General features: G+C 53.1%; 12 protein-coding genes across 12 annotated transcripts; 5 read left to right on the plus strand and 7 right to left on the minus strand.

The window, feature by feature from the left end:
• Positions 1 to 248: 248 nt before the first annotated feature.
• LAESUDRAFT_453310 (uncharacterized protein) lies at positions 249 to 1,171 on the minus strand. Its single transcript, XM_040902532.1, has 3 exons — positions 806 to 1,171; positions 415 to 744; positions 249 to 362 (listed from the first exon to the last, which is right to left on the minus strand). The coding sequence occupies exons 1-3, from the start codon at positions 885 to 887 to the stop codon at positions 322 to 324; spliced, it is 453 nt and encodes a 150-aa protein (XP_040759426.1). The 5' UTR covers positions 888 to 1,171; the 3' UTR covers positions 249 to 321.
• A 1,024-nt stretch (positions 1,172 to 2,195) lies between these two features.
• LAESUDRAFT_763550 (uncharacterized protein) lies at positions 2,196 to 3,985 on the plus strand (the record flags this gene model as incomplete). Its single annotated transcript, XM_040913283.1, has 3 exons — positions 2,196 to 2,278; positions 2,342 to 2,351; positions 2,405 to 3,985. The coding sequence occupies 3 exons, from the start codon at positions 2,196 to 2,198 to the stop codon at positions 3,983 to 3,985; spliced, it is 1,674 nt and encodes a 557-aa protein (XP_040759427.1).
• Positions 3,986 to 4,348: 363 nt separating this feature from the next.
• Positions 4,349 to 4,709, minus strand: LAESUDRAFT_763551 (uncharacterized protein; the record flags this gene model as incomplete). Its single annotated transcript, XM_040913284.1, has 2 exons — positions 4,349 to 4,504; positions 4,545 to 4,709. 2 exons carry the CDS (start codon positions 4,707 to 4,709, stop codon positions 4,349 to 4,351), a joined length of 321 nt encoding a protein of 106 aa, XP_040759428.1.
• Positions 4,710 to 5,677: 968 nt separating this feature from the next.
• On the minus strand, positions 5,678 to 5,937 carry LAESUDRAFT_730961 (uncharacterized protein). The gene has a single exon (XM_040909937.1). The coding sequence runs from the start codon at positions 5,857 to 5,859 to the stop codon at positions 5,683 to 5,685; it is 177 nt and encodes a 58-aa protein (XP_040759429.1). The 5' UTR covers positions 5,860 to 5,937; the 3' UTR covers positions 5,678 to 5,682.
• A 723-nt stretch (positions 5,938 to 6,660) lies between these two features.
• Positions 6,661 to 8,827, plus strand: LAESUDRAFT_730963 (uncharacterized protein). The gene is made up of 3 exons (XM_040909938.1): positions 6,661 to 6,821; positions 6,885 to 6,894; positions 6,949 to 8,827. Exons 1-3 carry the CDS (start codon positions 6,757 to 6,759, stop codon positions 8,533 to 8,535), a joined length of 1,662 nt encoding a protein of 553 aa, XP_040759430.1. The 5' UTR covers positions 6,661 to 6,756; the 3' UTR covers positions 8,536 to 8,827.
• LAESUDRAFT_730965 (uncharacterized protein) lies at positions 8,668 to 9,002 on the minus strand (the record flags this gene model as incomplete). Its single annotated transcript, XM_040909939.1, has 2 exons — positions 8,895 to 9,002; positions 8,668 to 8,843 (listed from the first exon to the last, which is right to left on the minus strand). Coding segments are annotated over exons 1-2 (226 nt in total), but the record flags the coding sequence as incomplete, so codon positions are not given.
• Positions 9,003 to 9,702: 700 nt separating this feature from the next.
• LAESUDRAFT_739069 (uncharacterized protein) lies at positions 9,703 to 11,378 on the minus strand (the record flags this gene model as incomplete). The annotated part of the gene is given in 5 exon segments (XM_040910969.1): positions 9,703 to 10,187; positions 10,235 to 10,436; positions 10,456 to 10,662; positions 10,692 to 11,243; positions 11,313 to 11,378. 5 exon segments carry the CDS (start codon positions 11,376 to 11,378, stop codon positions 9,703 to 9,705), a joined length of 1,512 nt encoding a protein of 503 aa, XP_040759432.1.
• Positions 11,379 to 11,675: 297 nt separating this feature from the next.
• On the plus strand, positions 11,676 to 13,867 carry LAESUDRAFT_730969 (uncharacterized protein). Its single transcript, XM_040909940.1, has 4 exons — positions 11,676 to 11,816; positions 11,880 to 11,889; positions 11,944 to 13,644; positions 13,701 to 13,867. The coding sequence occupies exons 1-3, from the start codon at positions 11,707 to 11,709 to the stop codon at positions 13,573 to 13,575; spliced, it is 1,752 nt and encodes a 583-aa protein (XP_040759433.1). The 5' UTR covers positions 11,676 to 11,706; the 3' UTR covers positions 13,576 to 13,644; positions 13,701 to 13,867.
• Positions 13,868 to 13,932: 65 nt separating this feature from the next.
• LAESUDRAFT_663529 (uncharacterized protein) lies at positions 13,933 to 14,398 on the minus strand (the record flags this gene model as incomplete). Its single annotated transcript, XM_040905066.1, has 3 exons — positions 13,933 to 14,018; positions 14,066 to 14,162; positions 14,231 to 14,398. 3 exons carry the CDS (start codon positions 14,396 to 14,398, stop codon positions 13,933 to 13,935), a joined length of 351 nt encoding a protein of 116 aa, XP_040759434.1.
• Positions 14,399 to 19,172: 4,774 nt separating this feature from the next.
• LAESUDRAFT_730971 (uncharacterized protein) lies at positions 19,173 to 19,512 on the plus strand. Its single transcript, XM_040909941.1, has one exon. It carries the CDS (start codon positions 19,303 to 19,305, stop codon positions 19,462 to 19,464), a length of 162 nt encoding a protein of 53 aa, XP_040759435.1. The 5' UTR covers positions 19,173 to 19,302; the 3' UTR covers positions 19,465 to 19,512.
• A 549-nt stretch (positions 19,513 to 20,061) lies between these two features.
• LAESUDRAFT_815751 (uncharacterized protein) lies at positions 20,062 to 20,712 on the plus strand (the record flags this gene model as incomplete). The annotated part of the gene is made up of 5 exons (XM_040914721.1): positions 20,062 to 20,067; positions 20,135 to 20,192; positions 20,244 to 20,268; positions 20,327 to 20,440; positions 20,517 to 20,712. The coding sequence occupies 5 exons, from the start codon at positions 20,062 to 20,064 to the stop codon at positions 20,710 to 20,712; spliced, it is 399 nt and encodes a 132-aa protein (XP_040759436.1).
• Positions 20,713 to 21,013: 301 nt separating this feature from the next.
• LAESUDRAFT_763558 (iron uptake cluster protein) lies at positions 21,014 to 22,850 on the minus strand (the record flags this gene model as incomplete). The annotated part of the gene is made up of 7 exons (XM_040913285.1): positions 21,014 to 21,139; positions 21,202 to 21,330; positions 21,382 to 21,672; positions 21,721 to 21,878; positions 21,938 to 22,042; positions 22,095 to 22,694; positions 22,748 to 22,850. The coding sequence occupies 7 exons, from the start codon at positions 22,848 to 22,850 to the stop codon at positions 21,014 to 21,016; spliced, it is 1,512 nt and encodes a 503-aa protein (XP_040759437.1).
• Between the last annotated feature and the right edge of the window lie 1,105 nt (positions 22,851 to 23,955).

Genomic DNA, 23,955 nt, shown 5'->3' on the forward strand with positions numbered 1-23,955 from the left:
ATTTTATGCTACAGCTGATGTCATCCTTTATGAATGCGAATGCAATCTTTGGACTGAGATGTCGTGAATGTCGTGACTAGTCCTAACCAGTTCACAGTGACATGCACTCAGCCGCTGTCCACGCCCGTAATGTCTGTGGCTGAGATGTGGTTCGCGATATCTGATTTAGTCAGGCATGTCATTGACGTGCCAGACTTGTTCAGGCCGGAGCTGCAGCTCTGGAGGACGTATGCAATGCTCACACACTGCGTTGAATTGCCATTGATGTAGGCGTTGTCGCGCTCTCAGAGAGAAGATATGCATCAAAATACTGGCCACGGACTAGTGAAGTACTGCGATGCACTCGACCGTCAGTAAATGTTCTTCTGAATCAATCGGTCACTTGCGCTCATATCTATTTGCACACAGACGTACTCGTTTCAATTTGTTTCCAACATGCTACCACGCTCGAAGCATCTGTACTCGGCTCCTGCGAAAGCACCATCATATGCTCTCGAATTCCAGCTCGCAACGTATGGCGACCGACGACTGCAGTTCCCCCCAAGCCACTGAGCGCACAGTCCGGCGGGCGCCCTAACGAGATCGGCTCGCGATGACGATGTGCGCACCGTACCTCGCTCGCTTTCTGATGACCGTTCTTGCTTTCACACCGCTCTACAGAATACAGCCCACACCCTTGGAACTCGTGCGGCCACTGGACGTACCCGTGCTGAACCGTACGCATCGCATGTCCACTTTGGAGCCCTGTCAACAGATATCTTCAGCACGTTTCTGTCAGAATCATTCCATCGTATAGATCGAGCACTTGTTCTCGCGTAGCACGCCAGGCAGACACGAATGCACCAACTCCTCGAATTTTTGTCCACTGAAACTTCCAGCCCCGCCATCCTTCGATCACCACCTTCGCTCACCTGAAGCGTGGGGTGGGTCGCAGGGAGTCAACACACAATTACCAGACACACGCTGTGCCCACGTCTTTGCGGACATCGCTGACATGCTCATAGTGGTTCTTGCAGATAAAGACCCCACCATTCTCTGGACCAGATACGACGGTCGACCTTGCGAGATGCACACTTGTCTGGATGTGCACATGCAGTCTTGCCCGACTATCCCATGAGAATCGGAATAAACCCCGTTGAGTCGAACCAATCCCTACGTGGTATGACCCACGCGTGCGAAGTGTATATCAAGAAAAAAAGAAATTAATCGCATGGACGTGCCGTCTGTAAGTCTCCATCCGAACGTCCCTCGCTCATCGCTGATGCGTTTCCCAAGCAGACACGCATCACTGACCTGCCCTACCTGTTGGGTTGCACGCGCTGAAGCTCTGCCCGAGTTCTGACGCGGGCTCGCCGACAACCTTGCCGCAAGCCAGCTTCGCAAAACACTCGCTTGTTGCTTACATTCGTGAGGTAGGGTCGGACCAGTGCTTGCTCGTGGCCTCGCCGAGTTGCCTCAATCGCGGATGAGATGCGGCCAGGGCACCTGAATATGATTGAAAGAGATGGAGGCTAAGGGATACAGTAGCGCGGAGAGAATAAAATGGACCACGATAATTGAGAGCTCACCGTGCTCCGCACACCACTCATCTCGCGAGAGCCCATGTCTGCCATTCGCAGTATATGTGCCTGTACTACGTGGCGTGTCCTGGTGAGTGGTAGAGTAGTATCGAGTGGCGGTACAGCACAGACGCTGGACCATCGACTCGGACTTTCCCGCAAACGTCTGTCTGGTCACGCTCGTTCATCTGAGCCCTCACTCGCGCCCATGTAGTCACAAGTTCAGGACGTGAGTACTTGAGTACTGAATATTATAGCAAGCACAGTAGACGGGATCTGCGGTGAGCACGACCATAGCGGGAGCGCTTTTGCCACTCCGCGCTTCGTGCACACACGGTGCTGGCTCTTCTCTGAGTCAACTCAAGCTCCTCTACAACCAACAACCCCTCTCCATCCATCCTCCTACTTTCGCTCTGCCCGCGCCACGCCCACAGTCCGAACTCACGTGTGTCCCACTCGCCTACCCGTTCGCTACTCCCCCTACAAAGCACGGTTCAAAGTCTGCCGCTCAGACGTTTTCCACCCATCCACTTCCGCTGCCCTTGCCTGCTCCTGTCACCTCGACTCTCCCCATAGAACATTGCCATCGCAAACTCAACTTCACCGACAATGTCACATCAGAAACGTGGTAAAAAGATGCCTTCGCTCGAACAATCAAGTGTGTCGGACTTGATCAAGATGCGGTCTTCCAAGCTCGAGCAAAGGGACACTCGGCAACGGTGCGTCCCTGCCCATCCCGATCATATCATTATACATACTGACCGCGACCTCATCGTATACAGCGCACGTGAGGTCAGTAACCCTTGCTTCTAGTCGAGATCAACAACTGATGTAACAGCATATAGCTCAAGCATCTTGATGAGCTGATCAAGGCAGTCGGGTTTCATGCTGAGCGGCGTGACTGCAATGCCCGCGTCGCGATCAACCGTCTTCCTGCTGAAGTGCTCCGGGAGATATTCACGACCAGCTGCACCGTCAAGCTAGCTCAATACAGATCTCTACACTATTACTGCAACGATATAACGACCATCTGGAACCCAACTTGGATCGAAAAGGGCAGAGCAGTCACTCTCATGCTCGTCTGCTATCATTGGAAAGAGATCGCCTTGGAAATCCAGGAGCTTTGGAAAGGCGTTGAATCATATTGGGGACATCAAGACCATACCTTGCTGGAGAGGTCCGGTCGAGGCCCGCTCAAGGTGCTGATCCGCGGCGATCTGGAACCCTCTTGTGCTGTTGCGCATGTTCTCCATAATGTAGAGCATTCATCCCGAATCCAAGAATTGTACTGGATATTGGGCTCAGCACATAAGGATCTTCGAATGCCAGCACCCTCACTGAGGTCTCTTGCGTTGCGAAGTTACCCGAGTCAAATACCAGATGAATCACTCAAACTCTTCGGCAATCACACCCCGTGTCTGGAACGCCTGTCACTGTCATGTGCGGGTTGGTTGCCCAGCAATGCGTTCGCCAATCTGACATCCTTGGCTATCGAGTATTGCTACGTAACCAAATCCTGCGCCAAAATACGCAGCTTGCTCGCTGGAACACTGAACCTAGTCGATCTCATCCTACGAGATGTGGCTGGCAATAACTTCCCACACGTTCGAGTGGAAATTGGGGCTGCGAGCATGAAGTCTGTGTCGCTCGCTCAGTTGCGCCGATTACTGATCGAGGATATGCGGACCGATGATATCGACTATGTGTTCCGGGATGCTCGGCTAAACGAAGACCTGTCGGTCTCGATCAAACATAGGCCAGGCAGTGATGAGCAGCGACTTTTAGAAGTGGTATCCACTTGGTCGTTGAATGCCCTGAAGCAACCCAAAGAACTGCATTTCCAGCAGCATGTCGCCGTCATTGCTGGAGCCTCTTCTGGTTTCCGTTTTGAGGTCAGGAGAAGCATGACCCTCGAGGACTGGACCACACTCGACTGGCCACGGATTCTTCCCCTTTCCAGCATCTCTCACCTATGCGTGTTTCAGGATGCACGCAGGCTACCCGGTCTTGAACGTGTCTACAATCTTTTTGGGAAGATGACCGTGCTTCAGACACTGTCTGTCAACATTGATGGCCTGACGGAGATCGTCGATGCACTCACATCCTTCCGAGACCCAATCGACCCACCTCTCTGTCCCACACTGACCACGCTACGTATTGTCATCTGGAAAGATAGTGATTGTGACATCATCCTGGACTCGGTCCTCCCGCACCGTGCGCAGCTTGGCGTCAAGCACCTTTATATTGGGCTGATCGATCCTCAGCTTAGTGAAGACTGGAGACCTCGTCAAGTTGTGGAGGACCAATTTCATGGCAAATTCGAGTCGGTGAATTTCGAAATGCTGTTGTCTGGTAATGAATACGGCATTACTTTGCCGCCAGTTTGCGATGAGGAGGCGCATGCTTTGTGGACGCCCTGGCTTTAGGCGTCGTGTGGACGAGAGATGGCGTGGATTGCGGTGAGAACAAATGTTTGCTCATGTCTGGGTTGTCGTCTCGGTCGCTAAGCGCTCATTGCTTATTACCAGTTATACCGATACTTACAGACAGTGAGCATGTATTAGGGAGGGAGAAGTACGTATTTTATGCTACAGCAAATGTCAACCCTCGTGAATGCAAATGCAAGCTTTCAACTGAGATGTTGTGAATGTCATGACTATGCGCTAACCCTGCACAGCGCCATGCACTCAGTCACTGTCCATACATGATGCCGCCCGTAGCATCCTTGGCTGAGATGCCATCGCAGGTGCAGTGTGTCCGCCTCGCGATGTCCGATTCAATCATGCAGGTCACTGACGTGCCAGACTTGTCGAAGCTGGAGCTGCGGAAGTACCGGAGAGCGTACCCATCATCCATGCACTGCGCAAAGTGAACGGCGGCAGCTCACCGGCGAAGCTTGAGCTCTCTTTGAGCGAGGCGAACTCGGCGTTCCGCTTCTGCACCTGCTGTCCGAAAGTTCGTGAGGACGAAGTTGCTGCCACTTACCGCCGACGTGGCGATTGCACTCACACGCATCGCTGCGACTGAGGACATGGTAGCCGAAGATGATGCGACCACTATGGGTGACGACGTGCTTGAAGAGTTGCTGCCCATTATGCCATGGACCATCGCATCGGCAGCTGTCAGGATCCGGCTCTCCACATCTGACATCTTGTCGCTGTTTATGAGCGAGAGTGCATAGCAACTCGGCCCAGAGCTGCAGCCCTGGAGGACACATGCATCGCTCACGCATTGTGCGGATTTGCCATTGATGCAGGTGTCCGAATCGTCCTCTAAAGAGAAGATGCGGGCTAGTGAAGTGCCACTGCACTCGACCATCCATAGGTGTCCTCTTCAATCAATCGGTTGCTTGCACTTGCATCTATCTGCACCGTGACAGGCGTGCTCGCTCCAATCTATCCCCAACAGGCTACGCGCTCGAAGGATTTACATTCGGCTCTTATGAGAGCGCCATCACACGCTCGCGAGTCTCCAGCTCACGATGTACGGGCGACCAACAACTGTATTCTCCAGCCAAAGCGCACGGCCGGTAATCTAGGGAGATCGGCTCGCAATGACGACGTGCGCACCATACCTTGCTCGCTTTCCGATGACCGCTCTCGCCTTCCCGCCGCTCCCCACAGGTCGGAGCGCACACCCTCTGGACTCGTGCGATCACTAGACGCGTCAGTGCTGGGCCGTATGCATCGTATGTCCGCATTTGAACACTGTGCCAACGGATATCTTGAGCATGTTTCTGTCAGAACGGCCGTGAGCATTCCCAACGACAACACTCCCAACGATACACGAGCCCTTCCATCATATGTGTCGAGCACTGGGTCTCCTGTAGCGCGCCGCATAGACACGAATGCACCCGCTGCTTCGAGGCTTCTTCTGCTGGCACGTCCGGCCCCACCACCTTCAATCATCGCTTTCGCTCACCTGAAGCATGTGGCAGTCCTTGCGGGGGGTCAATGTACCATCACCGGACATGCACCGGACCTACGTCTGTACGAATATTACTGACATGTTCAGATTGATTCTTGTAAATCAACGACCCTGACCTTCTCTAGACCAGATACGATGGTCGACCTTTGCGAGACGCACGCTTGTCTGGATGTGCGCATACAGTCTTGGCCGACTGTCACCATGAGAACGGGCATAAATCCATTCCATAAGGTGCACGAGCGCTGCCAGGCGTAAGAACGCATCCAGACATGGTATATCCCACACGCTCGAACTCCACATCATAAAACCAATCGCACGAACGTACCGTCTGTAAGTCACCGTCCGAACGTCCCTCGCTCGCCGCTGACGCCATTCTCCGAGAAGACGCGCATCGCAGACCTGCCCCATTGAGTTGCGTGTGGTGAAGCTCTGACGCAGACACCAAGCTCGCTGACCGCCCTCGCATGATCAGCTTCGCACAACACTCGCTCGCTGCTCACATTCGTGGACATCAAGACCGGAACCGGACCAGTCCTTGCTCGTGGCCTCGCCTCGCGCCACTGGCGACAGGCGGCAAAGCCTTCGAATGGATGAAGAGATATATTGAGAAGATTGGGGAGAAGGCTGAGGGATACAACGGACTAGAGATAATGGAATTAATAGACAAAATTAGATCGTACGAATCGGCGCGTACTGCAAACCACCTGTGCACGGTGGCAGGGCCTCGAGCGGTTGAGCGGTCGTGAGAGTGCCAATCACCATATGCCGGCAACGGAACTACGCTCAGAGCCGTTTGAGCTAGTCGACCGCCCGACGCGGAACGCGTACGGCCAGTGAAGCTTGAAAGATGAGCATGAAACTCACCGACGAGATGCACTATCCACCGCACAACAATATCGTTCACCATCCTGCTCACTACTGACCGACTTTGTGGTCATTAATGTGGGTACGGTAAAATGGCGGGGTTGCGATGGGCCGCTCTCGTAATCGGGCTACGCCACGGATGCACAGACAGGTGGGGTCGTGCATTTGGATTTGAGCGATGGCATGATGCGAGCGGAGAGTTGTACAAACAGAAAGCGCAGGACGCATAGCGTACGATGGACAGTGTGATCAGGAGAGGGTTTACGCGCCACAGCGCCTGGGACGCCCGACTCTAGCCACAACGCCACACATTCAACTCTCCTCGTAGAACACTGCCATCGCAAAGCCAACTTTACCCACAATATCACAACAGGAACGTGGTGAAAAATCACCTTCGCTCGAGCAAATGAGTACATTGGACCTGATCAAGACATTGTCTTCCAGGCTCGAGCAAGGTGACGCTCGCCAACAGTGTGTCTCTGTCCGCCCTGACTGTATCATTATCCATACTGATCTTGATTTCATTGCGTTCAGCATAGTTCATGTCAGTAGGGTTTGCTTCCAATCTAGCTCAACAGACTGATATAACGGCATATAGCTCAAGGATCTTGAAGGGCTGGCCAAGGTAGCCGAGACTATGGTTCGCGCTATCTGGCGCGAGCAGAACGCCCACATCGCGATCAACCGTTTTCCTCCGGAAGTGCTCCGGGAGATATTTATGACGACCTGCACCGTCAAGCTGGCTGAATACAGATTTGCATACTATGAATGCAGCGACATAACGACCGTCTGGAACCCAACTTGGATTGACAAGGGCAGAGCAGTCAGTCTCATGCTTGTCTGCCATCACTGGAAAGAGATCACCTTGGGGGTTCGGGAGCTCTGGAATGGCATTGAGACATATTGGGAATGTAACGATCGTATCTTGCTAAAGAGATCCGGTCGAGGCCCGCTCAAGGTGCTGGCTTTTGACGAATTGGAACCCTCTTGTGCTGTTGCGCATGCTCTCCAAAATGTGGAGCATTCATCCCGAATCCAAGAGTTGTACTGGATATCGGGCTCAGCACGTGAGGACCTCCGAATGCCAGCACCCTCACTGAGGTCTCTTGCATTGCAAGGTGACTGGAATCATATGCCAGATGTATCACTCAAACTCTTCGACAACCACACCCCATGTCTGGAACGCCTGTCACTGTCATATATGAAATGGCTGCCCAGCAATGCGTTCGCCAAACTGACATTCTTGGCTCTCGAAGATTGCCGTGTATCTAAAGCTCCCATCAAATTACGCATCTTGCTTGCTGGAACACCGAACCTAGTCGATCTCGTCCTGCGACATGTTTACGACCCGCACGTTCGAGCGGAAACAGAGGCTGCGGACATGAAGCCCGTGTCGCTGACTCAGTTGCGCCGGTTACTGATCGATCATGTGAAGCCCGATGACATCGATTATGTCTTCCGGGACGCTCAGCTAAACAAAGACCTGTCCATCTCGATCAAAAATATATATTGGCGTTATGAAGAGCGGCGACTTTTGGAAGGGGTGTCCAGTTGGTCGTTGAACGCCTTGAAGCAACCCAAACAACTGCATCTTCAGCAGCACATCGCCATCGTCACCGGAGCCTCTTCTGGTCTCCGTTTCCAGGTCGAGAGAAGCATGACTCTGGAAGATTGGGCTGAATTCAACTGGCCACGGATTCTTCCCCTTTCCAGCATCTCGCACTTGTGCATGTTCGAGTTGGACGCATACAAGGAGCCCGGTCTTGAACATGTTCGCAACCTTCTTAGGCAGATGACCGCACTTGAGACACTATCCGTCAACATTGAGGGTCTGACGAAGGTCCTCGACGCACTCACACTCTCCCGAGATCCAACCGACCCGCCTCTCTGTCCCGCACTGACGACGCTACGCATCGCCATCCGGAAAGATAGTGATTGTGACATCATCCTAGACTCGGTGCTCCCACACCGTGCACAGCTTAGCATCAAGCACCTTTATATCGGGCTGATCGATCCTCAGCCTAGTCACGAACACTGGAGACCTCGTCAGACTGTGAAGGACCAGCTGCATGGCAAATTCGAGTCGGTGAAATTCGAGACGCTGTTGTATGATAAGGCATATAACATTACTTTGCCGCTGGTTTGCGATGGGGAGGCGCATCGTTTGTGGCCGCGCTGGCTTTAGGTGTTATGTGATGGAGATGACGTGAATTGCGGTGAGACCAAACGCACGCTCATGCCATCAGGGTTCCCATCTCGGTCGCTCACCGCTTGTTACCAGAGTCAGTAATTCCGACGCTTACATAGCGGACATGTATCAGAGAGGAAAAGAATACGTTTATTATGCTACGGCAGATGTCAACCCTTGTGCAAGCGAATGCAGGCCTTGAACTGTGATGTAAAGAATGTCGTGACTACGTGCTAGCCCTCCACCGTGACAATCGCATGCACTCAGCCGCTGTCCATGCATGATGCCGTCCGTGGAATTCGTGGCTGCGATGTGCCTGCCTCAGGATGTCTGATTCTATCATGCAGGTCACTGACCTGCCAAGTTATCCAGGCTGGAGGTGCTGTTCAGAAGGACGTACGCATCATCCATGCACTGCGCGAACTCGCCATTCATACATGCCTCCTCGTTACCTGTAGGTGGTATTCCATCAGTACGTTCGTGTGAATGGCGGCAGCTCATTGGTGAAGCTCGAGTCCTCCTTCAATGAGGTGAACTCGACGTCCTGCTACCGCGCCTGCTGTCTATTCGTGAGGATGAAGTTGCCGTTGCGTACCGCAGACATGACGGTTGCACTCACATTCATCGTTGCAACTGAGCACATGGCCGAAGATGATGCGACCACTACGAGCGACGACGCGCTCGAAGAGCTGCCGCCCATTACGCCACCCATCGTCTCCACGTCCGACTCAGTCTTGCGGGTGATCGACATTCTGCTGCTGCCACTTTATGAGTGAAAATCCATAGCAATCCGGGCCAGAGCTGCAGCTCTGGACACGCACGAATTCCACATCATGAAACCAATCGCATGGACGTACCGTCTGTAAATCATGGTCCGAACGTCCCTCGCTCGTCGTTGATGCCGTTTCCCGAGCAGACGCGCATCACAGACCTGCCATGTCGAGTTGCGCGCGCCAACAACCCTGCCACAAGCCAGCTTCGCAGAACACCTGCTTGTTGCTTACATTCGTGGAGGTAGGATCGGAAGACGAGGCGAGAAAGGGGGAGACGGGATATACGGGTCCGTCGAGGAGCCCGTTGCGCGCCGATACTAGCCTGTATATCCGGGAGAGACAGGCGTTCAATATTCATGTGCGGACAAAAAAAGCCGAGGAATGCACGAACCTAGTAGAGCTGGACGCCTTCCAAGGTGTTCTTGATGTGCGGCTCGAGCGCGTACCACGCGGTTGCGAACGTAACGTCAGTCTCGTCGGTCAAGCCGCCGCCGCCGGTGAGCAGGGCGACGATTCGACCCTTTCTGTCAAAGATGATGGAACCCGAGTCGCCGCCCTCGGAGAAGGCTCCGCGCCCGCCGTAGGGCACAATGGTGGTCTCGAACGAGGTAAAAGCGATATCGTAGAAGTCGTAGTGGCGGACGAGGGACTTGAGCCCATTAAGCCAGCCGACGGTGGTGCCAGTGGTCAAGCCGTTCTTGATTACAGGCATGGCGAGGCCGCCGCGGCCGTTGCGCTGCGTGGGTTGGCGCATTTCGCTCTCGGGTACGACATCGAAGATTGGGAGCAGGCCGTCCTGCGGGTACGCGTAGCCAGCGCGGTCGGCAGCCCAGGGATACATTAGTTCCCGGAAGGATTCCTTGTCGATCTTGCCCCCTGTGCGATAAAGTATAAGTAATTGATTAGCAAGATGGGAGACGTGCCGATGTAGACCTTGTTACCCTTGAAGTTGGCCCAGTCGAAGGCATCGTCGCTGAGCTCGACGACGGTCCTATCGATAGTGAACCCCTCGGGCCCGGAGGAGACGCCGACCAGGTCGGCGTGCAGGACATGGCCGATAACTCGCTTGTTCGTGGTGAGCATCGTCTTGGCGACACGGGTGTGGAGGCGGTCCAGCTGCTCTGTCTTCGGTCGAGTTGGTCACTTTCTCCCGCTCGCGCCGGAGCGCGCTGGCGATCCTCTGGGGGTCTCCTGTGCCATCGGCCTCCTGCTGCTGCAGCCGCTCGATGTTCTCCTCCGCCTTCGTGGTGATCTCCTGCAGCGTACCGATCCTAGACTCGATCTGCGTGATGGCGTCCTCGAAGCCCTTTTCGCCTAGGACGATGATCTCCTCGCGATGCCTGCTGCTGGCCTTTTCCGTCAAACCCCGCGGGGGCGAACGACATGGGCCGCGGTCAGAGCGAGGACGCGGTCGCTGCCGCCTCCGCGGCGGAGGAATAGGCTGGCGGTACCCTCGTAGTGGGGCTTCTTGAGGGGCGCGATGGCGACGGGAAGGATAGACGCGAAAGGAGAGGCGAACTCGGTGATGACCCCGTCGACGAGGGGGTTGAGGGACATCAGTTTAGGGCCGATACCCGAAAAGCTCGTCTTCCATTCCCAGACGGCAACCTCGATCTCGGGGAAGCCAGCATTATCAAGGATGGTGCCCTTGATGTGGTCGGCAGCGGTCTTGGCATTGTCGAAGGTGACAGAGTCGGGCTCCATGCCGATGGTCATGAGGAGAGGGCAGAAGGGTTCCTTGGCCCCTTGGTTTCCCCAGCCGAAGCCCGTGACGGCGGTGAACGGCATCTGGTGTTCGCTGAGGCATGCCTTCACATCCTCGAGGATACTGGGCCAGGAGTCAGTGATGGGATGGTTGTAGACCGGGTAGAGCTGACGAAGGAACGGTTGCGCCTCCGGACCGCCCCCAGGCGTGGGCCAGCGAGAGCCCGTCTTTTAGAGGAACGGGGACCCGCTGATGGTTCAGTAGGTGTCGGTGAACGCGTCGGGATAGTCTGCTACGATGCGTGCCCGTCGTCCAGGGTCGATGTCGGGCTTGTCAAACCCGATGGCAGTAAGCGATTGCATGTCAGGCTTCGCCACAGCCCCAGCGACAGCGATAGATGCGCACTGTCTGATGAAGAGCGGATCGATGGTGGGGAGATTAACAACTGACACTGGGTAGGAACGGTCAGTAACGAGGACAGTGATAGATCAAACGGAAGGGCTTACTTGTGGATTGTTGTACTGGTGTATGTGAGAGAGCTAGCGTGAAAGTAGATAAAAGCGTTTGTTGGTTGAAGGGAGGGCGGGATATCAGGCCGCTTTTATATTAGCGCCAACGCCACCTTGCCAACTCCTGCCGCTTCAACTCTCCTGGCAGAACACTGCCATCGCAAGCTCAACTTCACCGACAATGTCACGTCAGGAAAGTGGTAACAAGATACTTCCGCTCGATAAAATGACCGCGTCGGACTTGATAAAGATGCGGTTTTCTAAGCTCGAGGAAAGAGACACTCGCCAACGGTGTGTCCCTGCCCATCCCGATTGCATCATTATACATACTGACGACGACTCCGTTGTATGCAGCGTACGTGAGGTCAGTAACCTTTGCTCCCAATCTAGCTCAACACATTGATCTAACAGCATACAGCTCGAGCATCTTGAAGAGCTGATCAAGGCAGCCGAGATTGCTTCGGTTCAGGCTGAGCAGCAGCGCGACCTGAATAGGATTATGAATGCCCGCGTCGCGATCAACCGTTTTCCTGTCGAAGTGCTCCAGAATATATTCGTGATGAGCTGCACCTTCACGCTACCCGGACGCAAATATTCATACTATCGATGCAACGACATAATCACCGTCTGGAACCCAACTTGGATTCACATGGCCAGAGCAGTCCGTCTCATGTGTGTCTGCCATCATTGGAATAAGATCGCCTTGGGAACCCGGGGGCTCTGGAATTGCATCGAACCAGTCCAAGGTAATGGAGATCATGTCTTGCTGGAGAGGTCCATTCGAGGCCCGCTCAAGGTTCTGGTGTCGCAACTCAAATTGGAACCCCATTATGCTGTTGCGCACGCTCTCCAAAATGTGGAGTATTCATCCCGAATTCAAGAGTTGTACTGGATACTTCCCTCGGAACATGAGAATGGAGAATATCTTCGAAAATATTTTCGAATGCCAGCGCCCTTTCTGAGGTCTCTTGCGTTGCACGGTGACTGGAATCCTATGCCAGATGGATCGCTCAAACTCTTCGACAACCACATCCCATGTCTGGAACGCCTGTCACTATCAGATGTGAATTGGCTGCCCAGCAATGCATTCACCAAACTGACATTCTTGGCTCTCAACTATTGCAACGTGCCCAAAGCTCCGATCAAATTACGCGGCTTGCTTGCTGGAACGCCAAACCTAGTCGATCTCATCCTGCGAAATATAGCCGACATTAGCTTGCCACGAGTCCGATTGGAAATTGATGCTGCGGACATGAAGCTTGTGTCGCTCCCTCGGTTGCGCCGGTTACTGATCAAGGATATGTGGGCCGATGATATCGAATATGTCTTCCGGGACGCTCAGCTGAATGAAGACGTGTCCGTCTCAATCAAACATATGAACAAGCGTGATGATGGCCGTCAAATGTTGGAATCGGTATTCACTTGGTCACTGAATGCCTTGAAGCAGCCGAAAGGACTGCATTTTCGGCAAGACCTCGTCATCGTCGCTGGAGCCTCTTCTGGTCTCCGTTTCGAGGTCGAGAGAGGCATGACCCTGGAGGATTGGATCACATTCAACGGGTTACAGATGCTATCCCTTTCCAGCATCTCTCACCTATGCACGTTTGAGCGGGACACATGCAGAGTGCCGGGTCTTGAACGTGTCCGCAACCTTCTTAGGCAGATGACCGCACTCGAGACATTGTCCGTCAACATTGAGAGCCTGACGAAGATTGTCGATGCGCTGGCACTCTTCCGAGATCCAACCGACCCGCCTCTCTGTCCCGCACTGACGACGCTACGTATCGCCATCCGTTATGAAAGCGACTGTGACATCATCCTAGACTCGGTCCTCCCGCACCGTGCGCAGCTTGGCGTCAAACACCTATACGTCGGGCTGATCAATTTTTCGAGCACACACTGGAGACCTCGTCAAGCTGTAAAGGACCAACTGGATGGCAACTTCGAGTCGGTGAATTTTGAGGCACTATGGAATGATAAGGCATACAACATTAGTTTGCCGCTGGTTTGCAAGGAGAACGTGTACGCTTTGTGGCCGCCCTGGCTTTAGATATTACTTAGACAAGAGATCACAATGATACATTCTGGCACCCCGAGGTACGGATGAAGTACACTAGCTGTAAGTGTTCGTGAAAGCATCGAACCGATGATTAGTAATTGACATAAATCACGCAGAAATATTACTCTCGTGATCGTCCCTTTGCACTGTGTTTCGATTGTCCTAACGAACAACACTATGCAGACAATGCTAGTCGTGTTGCACATCAGTGCAATATTTTCTTATTAGCGATCCTCAGATATAACGAGCGTACGAGAAAGTTCAATAATGACATAGATTGTGATGCCAACGCTATACAACAACTACTGTCCAAGCGATCCGAACCAGTCAGGTGTCTCAGACATAGCATCATCTCTTATGCACGCGCATGTGCTGATTTAGGTTGTCCTGTCTGCTGAAAGTCTTCTCACAGTCCGAATAGGGGCATTTATATGCTGTATAGAAGTGAGGACGTGAGCTGCGTACGATGGGACAGACGTACGTTTCTCGTGAGTGTGAATGCTTCTGATGTGCCTCTTGAGATGCTCGCCTCTTCTGAAGAACTTGCCGCACACGTCGCATTTATAGTCTCGCACTCGCTGCGAACGTTTCATAAAAGACGTCAATCCACTCTCTCAATAAATATTAGATAAGAATGGTTCCGTACCTGTTGTACTCCATTCTTCGAGACGACCACAGGAGAGGTAGGCACGCGGCGTCCTCTGCTCTTTTTCGTCAGGTTGGGTACCGGTGTGGGTATCGTGAGGCGGTGCGAGTCAGGGCGCGATGAGGACGAGGCGGGCGAGACAGTCCGCGTCTTACTGCGAGGGCGCATGGTGGAGCTGCCTGGCACGAACTCATCATCGCCGCTCGTATAACCATCCGCCATGTCGGAATCATCCTTGTACGACTCGTCACTTTCGATCTGATGATCTGAGTCGCTCGCGGAAGAGGAGGAGCTCGTGTAACTTGCGCGGCGCCTTCGCTTTCTCTTCTGGGAGCGACTCCCCGTTGAACCCGTTTCGGCTTGCAGCGCGTCATCAACCTCAGCAGGCGTTCCTTCACGGACTGGTTGATTATTGCTGAGCAGACTCATTGTGAGAGCGGTTGAAGCAAGGGGATCATTAACGAGCATGGTAGGATTGATACCGCCAGAGACGTCCACCTGCGGTGATACAGCGTTATCGTCCGACGGCGCACTCAGCTGCCGTGGTGGTATTGCGGGGGAGAGCTGCTTGGGATCGATGAATTGCGGGAGAGTTGCAGGCTCGGTTGGTGGCTGCGGAAAGGTTTCCACGTAGGTAGGAAACGTGTATGGCGACGAAGAGATCATTGTTTGGAGTGGATTGTTCAGGTGCATGGGATAAGGCAAGGGTTCTGCGTTGTACAATGTTCGTGCAAATGAGGTCATGTCAGTATGAACGTTGACTTGTGGATGTGATAGAAGAGACCGGCGAGATTTCAGTGATAATAGGGAAGTTATGATCTGGCAAACGAACGAAGCCCCGCTCCATTGACTCATCAAGTCGGGATGGATGGGTCATCTGCTTCAAAATGACGATCCGAAATGTCCATAGTTCTTTGCGTCTTCACGGTCTCTCTGAAGCCCATATGTCAGCCGGACTCTTTACTCACCTTGCAATCTATGAGCCGAGCTCGTGATCGGAGCGGGATAGTGACTCAGATCTATAGGCTGCCCGATAGATTCCCCAGGCTGTCTTTCATACTCCATGAATTGCGATATCGGGCCGGAGGAAAGATCAAAATCCTCTGTGGGCGACGAAGTGTGATCTGTATCGATATACTGTTGAGATGACGTGCGAACGTAAGATCCGTGGAAGGACATGGCGCTACGGTTGGAAGTTTGCGCGGGTATCGACTGGATGTTGGGGCAAGGAGCTGCGATATGAATTTACTAGCTATTTATGAGCCCAATTTTATAGTTTTTTCGGAAGACCTTGAGCAGCGGAGGTGTTCATTCGGAAAGGGGTATGGATATCCGACAAACGATGCATACCCGATGCCGCCAAGTACTCGTCCGAGTCGGTCGAACATCGAACAATTACTTCTCTCGAGTCCGAGCGGCTTTCGAGCGATCTGACACCAGACATGTCGATCTGCAGAGGCTTTCATGACTACACATAAATGGAAAAAAAATAAACACCGGTAGTGCAAGGAAATGCGTCGGAAAATTTGAACTTGATTGGTTGTGATACCAACGTAAGCGCGGGCCACAACGGTGGAAATTTCCCACGAATGTGTCGCACGGTCCTAATTTGGCAGGCCCTGTTGATGCCGCGCTGCCCTCAGGCTCTCGTCCTCCTCCTCACATCAACCCTCGATTACAATTATTTGGATCGTTATTGCGAGCTATGCCTGTGCAGTGTACACCGCAACATTGTTCCCGCAGAGCTGCATGACCCTTCAAGTGGTTATCAAATGCATAGTTCATCGCAGACGAGCTCGCTTCAGAAGTGCTCTGCGATGACTTTTCCAAGTCAGTTTTGCCAATGGCATGAACAATTCAGCTCAACTCAGGTGGCTGGCCAAGCCATGTGTGTTATGGCGTTCTCCTACATTCATAATGTTACGATTTTGACCACTCATGGTTCCAGCTAAGGCAACACTGCAATGATTCGGAGGTTGACCGGTGACCGCCCACCCCACGCATCGGCCCAAGGGTCATAAAATGTCCCAACTCCTCTTTTCCACATCTTTACTTCAGTTCATCTCGAGTCCAGCCGCTATTCGCGCTTGCATTCAAGATGTGCTATATTGGCTGCTCCGCAGTCTCTGTATCTCAGGAATTCGTCATCGCAGTTGACGCTCCTGCGCCTCGCAAGAAGTCTCTCAAGATCAAGCGAGTCTTTGCGAAGGTCGCAGAAGTCTTTAAGCTTAGAAGCAAGAAGGCAAAGGGCAAGGTCAGTACCTGGCTGTATGACACGGGAGCATTAAATAATTCACTACCTCCAAACAGCCTGAAGTCTCTGACTTCAATGCCTCGTCCTTTTCGTCAATCGTCTCCGCTCCCATCGAGGACGCGCCCGTCGCCGAGGTCGTCAAGGTGCAGCACGAGGAGCCCTCGTGCGCTCGCACCCAGGTCGCTGGCTCCATTGAGGAAGAGTCCGTAAACGTCTGCGAGGAGGCTAAGGACGTTGCGACCAGCTCCGGCACCATCGCAACTCCTGTCATCCTCTACCAAACCGCTGCTAAGATCAGCCGCTCCGTAAAGACCCCCAGCCTTATCCCCGTGCGCAAGACGATTGTCCACGCTAAGGGTGAACTCGAGGTCAAGGGGACTTCCGTGGTCGGCAGCAACGTCTCCAAGGTCAAGAAGGCGAGCAATGTCGGTACCGTCATCAGTCCGAAGGAGAAGAAGACGGACGTCTCGACTGTAGTGCCGGTTGCTGTCCGCACCTCGATCAATGTCTCCAAACATACTTTCATACCCATCCCAGCCAAAGCGATCTCCATTCAACCTCGCAGCACCTGCCACGTTCGAGTGCGTGCCCACGGCCCCGGATATGTCCGCAAGGCTCAAGCCGGCACCATCGGCGACAAGAGGGAGCCTCTCAAAGTTCGAAGCAATATTCCCGCGCCTACGAGGTATACCAAGGTCAGTAGCTTGGGCGAGAAGGAGAACAAGCAAGATGGAAAGGGAAAGCCGAAGAAGGCTGAGTCATACACTGTTACCAAGGTATGGTGGTCCGTCGGCTTTGACCTTCCGTTGTCTGAATGTTACTTCGTCAGCAGGAGACCGTTAATGGTCCCCTGGAAGTCATTCCGACGTGTGTGCAGTCCATCTCCATTATCCATTCCACATGAGCTTATTTCTGACCGCATATAGAGATATATCTAAGCAGCTTCGAGAGAAGGCAGACGAGGAAGTCATTAACAATGACCCGCTCACTGTCGCAAGCCTCGGAGCCCATGACATAATTTCGATTACACCACGTACTGCCCATGGCATTCCGGACACGTACGTTGTATCCTCGCGTTCAGAGTTCATTTGTACTCATGATACGGCTACCCAGTACGCAACAGATCACAGAACTCAAGAACGATAATGTCATTCCTACCACCATCAGTGGTCTACCGTCGATTCCGAGCCTCCCCTCTATCAACAACCTTATTTGCATGTATACGTACGTCCCTGTCAGCCCGTCCGAAGCCATGATGTTGACCTTTCGGATGCGCTCCACAACAGATCTTCCTCTCTCGGAGGAGAGCATATTACGGATATCAAGATCACTATCAGCGCTTTGCCCACGATCGACAGCCTTTACGAATGCGAGAAGAAGCCCAGTTTCACGCAAGCGCAGCTTCGATCTGAGAACGACAGTGCCTTTCTGAACGCAGAAAGGACAAAGAACGTACAAGACTTTGATAACGCCTCGGTATTGGCCGAGATCCCTCCCGAGGCGAGTCAGCGGATCGACGAATCTACTCTACACAGCGACGCTTGCGAGACAGTGCACCACAACGTCGCGCCTGTCTCCATTAGCTCTGAAATCAGGGCTCACCCCACCACGTACCCTATCACTTTGACTGCCACTCACGATTTACATGGAACGATTGCAGGATCAGACCCGCATCGCGTCGTCGAATCCATCGACCTTGTCCACCCTACTATCCCACAGCCGCCAGCCGTCCTTTCCTCTGTCACCGCAGCATCCCAATGCGCCGGCACTCAAACTTGCTTATACATGACTGTGGACGTCATGAATAAAGACCAAGTTCCCCAGTTTTCTGTCCCTACAGTCATTGCGTCGACAGTTTCTCTTGACGACCGCAGCACCCTATGCACCATAAACCGAAACGACGAGGATCCAGAGTCCCTCAGCACGATGGACCAGTGCGTCCAGAATATACAGCATGCACTCAAGACTCCCGCGAGGTCCGCATCCCAGGCTTTTGTCCAAATGGACGACCAGGAAAACGGAAGCCCGCTATGCCTTCACGGCAACGTCGAATTCCTCGAGAAGGAACGACAAGCAAAAACGTACGTCTGCAATGTATCGCCTACTGCCGCCGACTCGGCGCCTGCTGCTCCGACATTTAATCTCCCCACTTCGACATGCTCTGCAACGAGCACCCAAGCGCATAACGATGATGACGACGAGGAACTAGCAATCCAGCTACCTCGCGATCTCGCGCGTCAGGCACAGGCACGTGCGTTGACCCTGAAGAACAAGTTGGACGCGATGGGCGCGGGGGAACGCGAGCGCCGCATAGCCGCACTGACGACGAGACACGAGCCAAATTCTTCAGCGTCACCCGCGAAGGGTAGGCTGATCCAACTTCGCCCCTGCGATTCCTCTTCCACTTCCGCTACTATGACAGCTCCGCCTTCCACATCGCGCATTCCTATTCTCAAGCGCGCTCCGGCTTCCAGAGTAGGACTAATCCAGTCAGATAACAACACGACAGCGTCAGAAGTCAGTCGCGCGAAACAGCGCTACCTTGACTATCGAGCGAGGAAACTGTACGAGCGGCAGATTGGTTCTACGGAACTCAAGATGAACTCGACTCCCACTGTCCTGAAGGACGCTTCGGATCGCAACGCGCGAGGCCAGATTTATAGGCGACCACTGCGGCCTGTCACGTCGAGCACTTTGAACGTTATTGAGCAGACGAAGAAGTCTGCTGTTGATCCCATTGCAACCAAAGACCGTAGCCCGTAGGATATGTTGCGGGAGGGCATGAAATGTCTGTAAGTTTTGCCTTGACTACCTTGAGATGAGGGAAGCCGGGAAACTGTCGAGCAGCACGAGAAGATATTTATTTGTTTCTGCTTTATTTGAAGTTCATCCATTGCATCGCGTTATCTCTTCCGCAGATTATATGCACGATCCGTCACGTCTCTATCCATACCAAATATCGTTAGATATACGAACCTGACCCGAAGTTTTTCACTAGCAGTAACTTGCGCATGTCACTGATCCAGAGCCTTTCAAAGCAGATATCGACGTACACGCTGTGATTCAACTACGACATCTGTTTATGTGCACAAAATGATTACGCTTGGTCAGGTATAGCACGTGGGACATGACCGTGATCAAGAGCCACAGCACAACAGAGGCGGAGAGGAGGCAGTGCATAGTAGGAAAATGTAAGCAGTACAGTTGTGCAACACACTGAGAATACTGAAACGGTGGAAGAGCATATATTAGCATGATAGTCATAATGAGTGAGGTCGCTGCTCCTCAAGAGCAGCCTGTGAGGATGAGTAACGAGCAAGCGCATTTTCTGTGACCTCGACATCATCAGAGAGGTTCGTTAACGCACGTCAACGCGCTCGCCTCCTGGATGAAACCACTGCATTTGGTTTCCGTAACGTCAGGCTGACCGATAAAAATCGCAGTTCAGTGGAACATAGGAAGCCTCACGATGTCCGTTCCGTGACTTCTGCCAGTCTTTTGCAACCGTAAAGATAATAACCGTCCGAGTCTTCCATCTGCAGGGTTGTATCTGTCACGATCGTTATCATGCTTCGTTATGGCTGTAGCCTGTGAGTTGCTACAATCTCATTGCTGCACTCAAGCATGTTGACGGACTCTGCGTTCTGTAGTTTGTCTTTTACAAGGGCAGTTTGCTCTTCCTAGGCATGGCCGCCGTGCAGGGCAAACGTGTGTGCCCAACACTTTCCTCGTGCAGTTTTGTTGACGATCGTCACGCAGTCTACGCCAACTCCTTCCTTGCTACGTAGGTTACATATACATTCTACTCCTCAGGCTCCATTGCATGCTCACGCTCGACGAAGGTTGAATGCTCGACAGCACTTGAATAGTCCTCGAGGCATCGCAGCAGGCGACGCGATCACTATAGGTTCGCTGCTGAAAAGATTGCCGGGGGAGATAGGTACGCGACACCAGGAGTAAGTTTCCTACACGTTCAGATCGAAGACAGAAGTGTGTGCTCAGCAATTTGTCTCTCCAGCGCCACATTGCCAGGATCTATCAGACGGTCACGAAAGCCACGCACGACGACTCCGCGCAAGGCATCGACGTAGGGTCCAGTGTGACTGAAGTCCCGAGCATGTGGATATGGGCGTGGACGGCGCGGACGGGCGCAAAGTCCAAATTTTGGTCTAATCCAGATGCCATGACCGTGATTGAATGCTCCCAGGGATCGCATGGATTAATGTAGGATACATGGACGTCTAAGAATTTATGAATGGATGTCATGCAGCAGGTTGGGAGGATGCGGTGCAATAAGAGGTTCAGGCACCGCAAACCTCAAGCGTGGGGACGTGGTTGGTCGTCGGCGTTTTCCTCCTCATCCTGAATCGCACCGTCGTAAGATTCCGCGCACAGAGTACTTCAGTACGGTTTGGGCCACTCATCAGCGCGATTCCTCCAGGAGAAACCTTCGCGATATTAAGGATGCGATACAGATCACCTATCTAAGTTAGAATATAAGCATATGCGTATTTCTAGGCCAAGTATCTCTACGCATGCATGCCGGCGTCATCCGTGTCGATTCCGTAGAACTCCCACATCCTCCGCACGTCCATGTCTGGCACCCCGGACATCGTCGACTGGGTCCTGCCGTCGATCTGCCAGACCATCTTCCTCTGCGAAATTCCAATCAGCATTGGCATATGCGCGGGAGCTACCCGACAAGCCAAATACTTACAAGTCCAAGCGTGATCTTGATTCCGGGCGGACCAGGTTTATAGTGCTCGAGCTGGACGCCCTTGGTCGGGTCTTCACCTCGCTCGCTGCGTTCTATCATCTTGAGTATGTTCCGCACGGCAACCTCCGCCTGCATAGGGCATCTGCACGTGCTATCCGGACAAGCGACCGAGGAACGTACCTGATAGAATGAGTTCCTTCCAGCTTTCTGCGCGCCGAATGCATCCACTGCGTCGCCAATGGCAAATAAGTGCGGATAGGGCACGCGAAGATTTTCGTCTGCCTGCTGCGAGTCGGCTATCGACATCTTGCTAATCGCTGTCGAGAGACCGATCGTCGAGGTCATGGGCGCTGCGATCTGCATCGTCCGTGCGACGCGTATGAGGCCTTTTTTTGGGCCATCTGAGATCACGGCATCCGGGATCGCCTCAACAATGAGCGCAGTGTTGGGATTCTGGCCTGTGCATAGAAGCTGCAGAGTGTCAGTAGTATAGCTGAAGCGAACAAGGCATCGACTAACTATGAGCTCCGCGCGGATCTCTAGCCCACTAAGGGTACGAACGACACGCTCTTTCTTGCCGTCAGGCATTGTGACCGTCTTGCCTTCTTTAATAGAGTGAAGATCGAGTCTCTCGCCAAGGATGACGTTGACGTTCAATGCAGCCATAGATGACATGACTGCACCCAGTTCGCGTAAGATATGAGACATAGGTATTTGAATGATTCATTGCACTCACCCTCCTTGTGCATCGATTCCTCAAAAGCTGGCAGGAGGCGATCACGAGAGTGGAGCAACGTAATATGCTTATTCGGGTAGACTTCTCCAATATCGCTGGCATATTCTGCAAGGACTTCGTCAATACTGTCCAATATTGAGGATCGCAGACTACCCACGAACGCCCAACGGACCTCCACCTACAACAAGCACGCTAGACGCCATCTCAATCCTGTCGTGAGAATGCTGTAACCACTCGATCCCCTCTGCCTTCGTTCCTTGATACGAATGTGCGCTTGCTGCCGACGGAACACCGACAGTTGAAGATGCAGATAAACCAGTGGTATGATGCGCGCCATCCGCTTGATCGACGCCTGTCGCCACAGTTGAGACATCCTTTTCGTCCCCTACAGGCCCCCAAAGGTCGATAGGCGCAGGCAGATGGCTCCCCAGAGCATACACCACATAGTCGAAGTGCAGAGTTCTTGACGGCTCAGTGATGCCGTGTTCCGGAAAGGCGCGAGAAAGGGACACGGTGTGCGGTGTAAGCGATGTAACTTGTGCGTGAAGGACAACGGCGTTCGTGGAGTTAGAGGCGGGCGATTCACCTGGGAGATGGAACATGGTGTTGTACGGGATGAAGGCCTTGTGGGCGTGCTCGGGTAAGATGGCATAGCGCGGCAGGACGTACAGGTGGTTCATGTGGCTATTCCGGTCCACGACCACCACTCGCCAGTTTTCCGGGAGATTCTGCGCGAGGAGTATGGCGGCGCGAGCGCCTTGTACCGTGCATCAGTGCACGTATAAGCTCTGCGGTGCACGCGAGACTCACCTCCATAAGACGTGCCCAGCACCGCAACGGTTCGCGAAAATGAAGAGGAGCCCATCTGTGTTCTCTGCTGCTTTGCATCAAGAGCCTGCTGTGCGACTGTCATGGCTATACTTAAATATCAATTATGATGCAGAGTCGCCGAGGAGACGCGTCAATGTCGGCAACGACTCGAACAAGGAGAAAGCCTCACCGATAATTTAAAGATGCCTTTCTAGCCTGTTGATCAGTCAATGTCGTCCGATGTTATGGAAGAAGGAGAGGAACGGGTGTGAGGACTCTTTCTGCCGGGCGGCTGGGCGTATCTGATAAGATGCCGATGCATCAAATCTCAGATTATCTGATAAGATATGCCTGCATGTCAAGGCAACCGATGTTCGCTCCAGCTTCACAAACTCATGGCTCTGAAGTATTGTGAGGCATGTGGTGACTCTGCGAGAACCAAAAAGGGGGGGGGGGGTCTCACAGTTAACATTGTGGTCACGTTTCTCGCCAGGCACATTCCGCTTGCCGAACAGCAGGATTTGATATAGCCTCACGCATCAGCTGTGGTGGCGAATTGATCAAGGCGAAAAACCAGTACGCACCTGATTTGTCAGAATCCGATCTTTTTACATTCCAGGCCACAGAGACGACAGAGGATCGATGTCCGAAGCGAAAAGATCATGGAGCCCCGCAAATGAACGAGCCAAGAAAGGGCTGGCCAAGTGCCGCTGCGACGCATGTTTGGCTTGGGCCGCGGCCTATTTGAGTATGACAACCGGTCTGCTTCATCCTCGGCATCCTCCTTTCTCGTCTGCGTGAGTTCGTCGGGATACAAGCTGCGAAGCAGGAGCTCCGGGGAGTTGAGTGATCGACGAAGGCGAAAGGAGCGTGGCGTCGAATATTTAACCGCCCGCTTTACTAACCTGTCGTCGAGACTCTGCTGCGATAGACGCACAAAAATGGCGGGAAATTGACGAAATACTGACCTCGTATTCTCACTCTGCTCGGTCTAGCTGGGCAGATGATACACGAATGCACGATACTAGTCCTCGCTGTGACTTGTGAAGTCTGGCAAAGCCAGGCGTAATTCATATAGTTGCTTCACGAGGCATTTCAGGAAACCTCAAATCGACTCCCACCCATGATAAGATCACAAGCCCGAGCTGGATGAGACCTCGGAGAACGTGTGAAGTTCGGAACTAGCGCAAGGAGCGATGCGCTAGACC

This window comes from Laetiporus sulphureus (genome assembly GCF_001632365.1).
Source record: "Laetiporus sulphureus 93-53 unplaced genomic scaffold LAESUscaffold_57, whole genome shotgun sequence".
NCBI lineage: Eukaryota > Fungi > Basidiomycota > Agaricomycetes > Polyporales > Laetiporaceae > Laetiporus > Laetiporus sulphureus.

Coding starts and splice junctions, on each gene's coding strand:
- LAESUDRAFT_730969 (XM_040909940.1), top strand. CDS start 11,707: ATGTCACGTCAGGAAAGTGGTAACAAGATACTTCCGCTCGATAAAATG.
- LAESUDRAFT_730971 (XM_040909941.1), top strand. CDS start 19,303: ATGAGGGAAGCCGGGAAACTGTCGAGCAGCACGAGAAGATATTTATTT.
- LAESUDRAFT_730961 (XM_040909937.1), bottom strand. CDS start 5,859: ATGGCGTCAGCGGCGAGCGAGGGACGTTCGGACGGTGACTTACAGACG.
- LAESUDRAFT_730963 (XM_040909938.1), top strand. CDS start 6,757: ATGAGTACATTGGACCTGATCAAGACATTGTCTTCCAGGCTCGAGCAA.
- LAESUDRAFT_453310 (XM_040902532.1), bottom strand. CDS start 887: ATGGCGGGGCTGGAAGTTTCAGTGGACAAAAATTCGAGGAGTTGGTGC. Junction 745..805: donor GGCGTGCTACGCGAGAACAA/GTGCTCGATCTA, acceptor ATCTGTTGACAG/GGCTCCAAAGTGGACATGCG. Junction 363..414: donor TTGGAAACAAATTGAAACGA/GTACGTCTGTGT, acceptor TTGATTCAGAAG/AACATTTACTGACGGTCGAG.